Source organism: Herpailurus yagouaroundi, unplaced genomic scaffold (genome assembly GCF_014898765.1).
Source record: "Herpailurus yagouaroundi ecotype Mexico unplaced genomic scaffold, PumYag 67831, whole genome shotgun sequence".
Classification (NCBI taxonomy): Eukaryota; Metazoa; Chordata; class Mammalia; order Carnivora; family Felidae; genus Herpailurus; species Herpailurus yagouaroundi.
This window is the reverse complement of record NW_024420622.1, coordinates 1-7302: the sequence shown is the minus strand read 5'-3', so window position 1 is coordinate 7302 and position 7302 is coordinate 1. Positions and strand designations below refer to the sequence as shown.

General features: G+C 42.0%; 2 protein-coding genes across 2 annotated transcripts; both read left to right on the top strand.

Moving 5' to 3' along the window:
* The first annotated feature begins 12 nt into the window (after positions 1–12).
* On the top strand, positions 13–699 carry LOC121026220 (keratin-associated protein 2-3-like). Its single transcript, XM_040469089.1, has one exon. It carries the CDS (start codon positions 62–64, stop codon positions 449–451), a length of 390 nt encoding a protein of 129 aa, XP_040325023.1. The 5' UTR covers positions 13–61; the 3' UTR covers positions 452–699.
* Positions 700–6843: 6144 nt separating this feature from the next.
* LOC121026219 (keratin-associated protein 2-3-like) lies at positions 6844–7296 on the top strand (the record flags this gene model as incomplete). Its single annotated transcript, XM_040469088.1, has 1 exon — positions 6844–7296. A coding segment is annotated over exon 1 (379 nt), but the record flags the coding sequence as incomplete, so codon positions are not given.
* Positions 7297–7302: the final 6 nt, after the last annotated feature.

The following is a 7302-nucleotide window of genomic DNA, read 5'->3' as shown; positions in this document are numbered from 1 at the left end:
CACACCTGACAACACCCGAATCCTCTCACCCCTCCGACCCAAACCAGCCCCAGACACCACCATGTCCGGCTCCTGCTGCGGCTCCACCTGCTCCTCCCTGGGCTGCGGGGGAGGCTGCTGCCAGCCCTGCTGCTGCCGCGACCCCTGCTGCTGCCGCCCCGTGAGCTGCCAGACCACCGTGTGCCGCCCCGTGACCTGCACCTGCCGCTGCACGCGCCCCATCTGCGAGCCCTGCCGCCGCCCCGTCTGCTGTGACCCCTGCTCCCTGCAGGAGGGCTGCTGCCGCCCCATCAGCTGCTGCCCCACGTCCTGCACGGCCGTGGTCTGCCGCCCCTGCTGCTGGGCCTCCACCTGCTGCCAGCCCATCTCTGTGCAGGCGCCCTGCTGCCGCCCCCCCTGCTGCCAGCCTGCCCCCTGCCGCACCACCTGCAGGACCTCCTGCTGCTACTAAGTGCATCATCACTAAGGGTCCCCAGTAGATGGTGTGGGGTCCATTCTGCTCTTAACTTCAAGACAGAACAACAGGCCTTTTCCTGAGACGCCCATTTCTCACCTCTTCAGTCCGGCTCAGAGTAGGCCTTGGAGCCCCCTTTTCAGACTGACTATCGAGGAAGAGTGCCTTGTCCTCTCAGGACCCCAGTCTAACTCCTCAATTATGTCTTCTGTTTTCTAATAAACTTAGTATTTCCAGCATAGAAATCATGGTCTTTGTCATACTTCCTCCCAGTAGGTTCTCTCTGTTTTGTCCAGAGATATTCGAAGCAAGATGCAGAATGATCCTCTCAAATTGTTCTCTGAAATAACCTAACTCTGGGTAGTTTCCTTATTTTCCTTGTAAGTGGCATTTATAAGGCATAGTTGCCAAGTGAGAAAAGTGGACATGGCTGTATCTTCATCACATGTGCTCATAATTCCAGACATGCCAAACATCTGAGAGATGTCCTTTAACAACACCCAGTGAGAAGGCTGCATCTGAGCTGACACACACACCCCTGGTCCAAGGGTTCATTCACTGACCTGACACCTGTTCTAAGCACAATTCAGGAAACTCAGTATGTTAGACGTGGAAATAACCTTAGGCAACATCTGGCCAAACCCATGTTTTTAAAGCTGAAGAGCGATGAGTAATGGACGATTAAATTAAGTTTCTTTCTAATATAGTTATAATCGCTGATGTTTAGAAAAGACCTAGGAGAATGCGAACCCCCTGACATTAAGCCCTTAAGTCAAACACTTCATCTTAATATGGTAGGAGACATGTTCTTCTGCCCAGAAGAACTCAGGTCTTCTCTGGCCAAGAGTAACTGCAGCTTCAGATAATGCGCTCCTTTCTATGCATTAAACATCTGGCAGTTATTTTGAATGTTATTTGCGGTGTCAACTCTTATGGGTATTTAATCCACACTGGCTCTCAAGAGCTGCTTATCTTTGTACTCAGCAACTGGGCAGTAATGGCATTTTCCAAGAAAATTAATCAATCACTGTCAATCTTCACATGTTTGTTGAACATCTATGAATAAGACACTGAGTGGAGACCATCCTGAGGAAACATGAAAGAATAAAAGAATAAAATATGCTTCAAAGAGGTTATAATCCATTTAGGGAGATAAGGTATAAATAAGAAAAAAAAAGTCAAACAGTACATAATATAAGCAACATAAATATAGAAGAAATGCCATAAGTAGTTAAAAATAGTTTAAGATTATAAACTTACTAGGAAACGTGATGCAATCGTCTTGTCCCATACTTAAGTTAAAATTAAGCAAGTTGTAAAATATTAAACTATTTTGTGAGAAAAAATGTATTCTGCATGTCTATGTGTGCTTATGCCTAAAACGTATTTAAAACATTATGTGGGAGTGCCTGGATGGCTCAGTTGGTTAAGTGACTGACTCTTGATTTTGGCTCAGGTCATGATCTCATGGTTTGTGGGGTCGAGCCCTGCACTGGGCTCTGAGCTGGTGGCGTGGAGCCTGCTTGGGATTCTCTCTCTCCCTCTCTCTCCGTGTCCCTCCCCAACTCACATGTGCACTCTTTCTCTCTCTCTCAAAATAAGTAAACATTAAAAGAAAAATTTAAAAAATAAAATAAACAAAATGCAACAAAATATAAGAGTAATTGGGGATAATACTCATTTTCTTCTTGGTATTTTTCTTAATTATATCATTTAAAAATGAACATATATTTTATTTTTAGTGGAATGTACTATCCAAAACCTATATTTATTTTGGGAAAAACATTTAAACCTTACTCTTGATTGTGCTCTGCTTTTAAAAACCTACCTATGAGAATCTAAGTGGATTTAAAGCAGATAATTACACAGCAGCCAACTGTACTCATATGAAGTATTTTATTATCTATAGAAGAGTGTACCACTATGCTATATATAGTGGACTTCTCTGATACCTCCAAACTCTGATCAAATTATTAAACACTGATTCATATTTTAACTTTTCAGGATCATCTCAATTGCATAAAATAAGGTATGCAATTCGATATGTTCCAAATTAAGAACTTTAAAAAATCGTTAGATGTTTCAAATTATAGGTATTATTACTTTTCTCCATTTGTATGAAGAATTGATAATTAAGAACATTAGACACTATTTTCCATGTTAAAATTTGTTCATAACGTTATTGTTGAATGATAGTGTTAAATAAAGCCCTAGCATTAGTAATACAAAATATGATGCCCATCACCACCAGGAACCTGTCTAAATCAGTTTTAAGGCTTTTTTTAAAAAGGATGTTTTTCTAAGAACTCACTGTGTGATGCAAAGACTGTGGGGTTCTCGGTAAGGTTCAGGCCACAAATCCAACACATATTCTCCTTATAGTTTCTTCAACAATAACCTAACTCCCCTTCCCAGAAATTGGTGTTCAAAAGAGGGAGCTGTATAACTCCCTTCCAGGTATTTTTATTTTATTTAATGTTATTAGTGAAACTCTCCACTGGATAATCTTATTTAGTGTATAGTCTGTGGTTACTCGGCAGAGAATGCCATTTGCCATATATGTTCATCTTTATTCTAAATTCAAAATTTAGAGTTTACAAGGCACCCACATAACGGGACTTTTTAAAATATATTTATTTACTTAACAAACACTAGGCAGTTGCTAAGTGCCAGGCACTGTTCTTAGTGCTATACAAATTTAGCTTATTTACTGCTCACAACAAGTTGGGTGTGTACTATCATTACTCATGGCCCAAGGACACACAGCCAGTAAATGGCAAAGTTTTCAATGAATGTTGTCTGGTTTTAGAATAAGTAGCATTAAAAAAATACCATAGGACTTGCCACCAATGTCAAATCACAGAGCTCTGTGGCACGAATTACAGAAACACAACCCCTATTTTCTCTGCCTAGAGATGAAGTTTATGGGCTGAGGATGAGCATCTTAGACTGAATAGCACCAGAACTGCTTATTGAGAGACTCACGCACTCTTTGTGGATCTTTACGAAGAGGAAAGAAAATCTCTTTGGAACAATTTTGAATCAGAAGTGTTCAGAGTAGGGGTGCATGGGTGGCTCAGTCAGCTGTGTCTGACTCTTGATATTGGCTCAGGTCATGACCTCATGGCTCATGAGATCGAGCCCCGTATCAGACTCTGTGCTGATAGCACAGACCCTGCTTGGGATTCTCTCTCTCTCTGCCCCTCCCCCACTCATGTGTGCTTTTGCTCGCGCGCTCTCTCTCTCTCTCTCTCAAAATAAATAAACATTAAAAAAAAGAAATGTTTAGAGAAATCAGTCTTGTTAACTAAGTTGAGGTTTTATGTATCTCTCAAAGAGGCCCCCTTTGCACAAAATGTTATCATCATGAATACCCCCAACAACATGAAAAGTTGACTGAGACAGTATGGCTTGAAAAGAGCTAAGCATAAGCAATGAAAGTAAAAATCAGCAAGTGGGACTACACTGAACTAACAAGCTTCTGCAGAGCAAAAGAAACAATGAACAAAATGGAAAGGCAAATGGGAGAAAGCATTTGCAAACCAAGTATATATCCAATAAGGGGTTAATATCCAGAATACGCAAGGAACTCCTATAACCCAATAATAAAAACAAAAACAGAAAGCAAAACAAAAAAAAATTTTTTTTGATTGAAAAATAGGCAGAGGACCTGAACAGACATTTTCCCAAAGAAAACATACAGATGGCCAACAGAGTGCTTGACATCAGTAATCATCAGGGAAATGCAAATCAAAACCACAATGAGGTATCTCACCTCAACCTGTTAGAAGGGCTAATATCAAAAAGATAAGAGAGAACAAATACTGTGAGGGAGAAAAGCGAACCCTGGTGCACTGTTGGTGAGAATATAGTTTGGCACAGCTACAGTGGAAAAGGGTACAGAGATTCCTCAAAGAATTAGAAATAGAACTACCATATGACCCAGCAATCCCACTTCAGGGTATACATCCGAAGGACATAAATTCATGATCTGAACGAGATATCTGCACTCCCATGTTCACTAAAGCATTAGTTCACAATAACCAGGGTATTAAAACAACCTAAATGTCCAATGACACATGAATGGATAAAAAAAATGTGATTATATGTGTATACACACAGAGCATACATATATATGAATGATATATATGATGCATGTGTGTATTCCAAGAGAAGTCTTGCAATAGTTGTGTTTTGCATATATATTTATATAAATATATATGTAAATATATAAATATATATGTAACTATATAAATATATATGTAACTATATAAATATATATGTAAATATATATAAATATATATGTAAATATGTATATAAGTATATGTAAATATATATAAATATATATAAAAATATATACATAGTGAAGTATTAACCATAAAAAAAGACTAAAACCTTGCCAATTCCAACAACATGGATGGACCTTGAGGAACTATACTGAGTGCAGTAAATCATAAAAACACAAATATTGCATGATGTCACTTATATTTGGAGTCAAAAATATTGAACTCATACAGAGTAGAAAAGTGGTTGTCAGGGGCTGAGAGGTAGGAGAAATGGGAAGATTTTGGTCAAAGGATATAAATTGTCCGTTATAAGATGAATAATTTCCAGGGATCTAATGTACAGCACGGAGACTACAGTTAATAATATATTGTATATTTGAAAGCCGCTAGGAGATGGGGCGCCTGGGTGGCTCAGTCGGTTAAGCGTCCGACTTCGGCTCAGGTCATGATCTCACGGTCTGTGAGTTCAAGCCCCACGTCGGGCTCTGTGCTGACAGCTCAGAGCCTGGAGCCTGCTTCCGATTCTGGGTCTCCCTCTCTCTCTGACCCTCCCCTGTTCCTGTTCATTCTCTGTCTCTCTCTGTCTCAAAAAAAATAAACATTTAAAAAAAATTTTTTTAAATAAAAAAAAAAGCTGCTAGTAGAGTAGGGCTCTAATGTTCTCACCATGAAAACAATAATAAGATGATAATTATGCAAGGTGGGAGAACGATGTGTAGCCTTACTGCAGCAAGCACTGTGCAATATATACATGCATCACGTCATCACAATGCACACTTGAAGCTTACGCTATGTTGTATGTCACTTTTATCTCAATGAAGCTGGGAAAAAGAACAAAAAAAGGGCAGAATACACAAGTTTTTATCTAGGCTCTGGTTACTGCTTTGAAAAAAATCATGTGTCTATGGACCAGAGAAAGAACGTGAAACATGAGAGAGTCGAATGTCCTCATGATGAGACTGTGCTTCATTTCTCCCTCCTCTGTTTCCCCGATTATGACTATATGTTCAGTCGGTTTACATTCCTTTTAAGGTTCTGAAATTATGTTCAAAATTCCACTCGGGGAGCTTTAGCTCCTGGGGCCTGAGGCACATTCTTCTGAACGATGGGAATGATCCTAAGTGACCCAAAACCCTATCTGGTGCATAGCAACAGGAGAAAAGCTGTAAAGTAATGAGACTGTTCCCCCCATGCATTTCCCCAAACGCTTCTGGTGACCCTTCCCTAAGAAGCATGTCCCTCACATTTCCAGCAGTGCTGCCACTGAACAGCTGGGCAGCCTCCCACATACCTCCTCTGATCAATGTGTTGTGTATTTCTGCAATGCTGGTTAAAAACCTCCATCTTGTCACTTCTTAGTCACAGTACCCATGTCAAGGTATATTAAGAAAAAACTTCCCATTATATGATTCTTTAGCTTACACACAAGAAAGGCAAATATAGAAAATGTCATGTGTCAGAGATGAAAAATCAATATGCTATGAGCAGAAGGCCCATAGCTGCTCAAAGCTGAGCTGAAGAAAAAAATGGAAGGCAGCCTTGGGTGTTTTATTCCAATAATTACTTGGTTTACAAAAATAACCTTTTATCTTTCCCATACAAATATCAGAGCTACAGTCTTATTCAAAGTACATGCATTCCATTGTATCAAGTGATATGTAAATAAAGTCCCAAGGAGTCCACATGTGAAGACATGTCTAACACCCGTCTGATTAACATGTAGGTTTCTCAGGGCATCTCCTAGGGGTCAAGGACAGGATCCACTCAGTTCTCTAGAAACCGCTGTATGTTTAATTTCTTTCATTTCTTTTAAAACTTGCGGTTCCTTTAGGACCATTTTGCCCAGGATTCATCAGGTGCTATCTACCTAAAATAAGCATCAAGAGTTGCTATCACCTCAAATGACTGAGTGCTTAGATTTTGATGATGAACAGCATGAATACATCCATATTTAGGAATGCAACAGAGTTCTTTAATGAGATCATGAGTATGTCACAAGCAATGCAATCATTAGTCAAAACAAAACTGTACTCAATTGGCCAAAAGATAAATGGGGGTGGGGGTCATCAGGACCCGCTCAGGGTATATAAAGGCCCCAGAGCAGGAGGGAGGCATTCACACCTGACAACACCCGAATCCTCTCACCCCTCCGACCCAAACCAGCCCCAGACACCACCATGTCCGGCTCCTGCTGCGGCTCCACCTGCTCCTCCCTGGGCTGCGGGGGAGGCTGCTGCCAGCCCTGCTGCTGCCGCGACCCCTGCTGCTGCCGCCCCGTGAGCTGCCAGACCACCGTGTGCCGCCCCGTGACCTGCACCTGCCGCTGCACGCGCCCCATCTGCGAGCCCTGCCGCCGCCCCGTCTGCTGTGACCCCTGCTCCCTGCAGGAGGGCTGCTGCCGCCCCATCAGCTGCTGCCCCACGTCCTGCACGGCCGTGGTCTGCCGCCCCTGCTGCTGGGCCTCCACCTGCTGCCAGCCCATCTCTGTGCAGGCGCCCTGCTGCCGCCCCCCCTGCTGCCAGCCTGCCCCCTGCCGCACCACCTGCAGGACCTCCTGCTGCT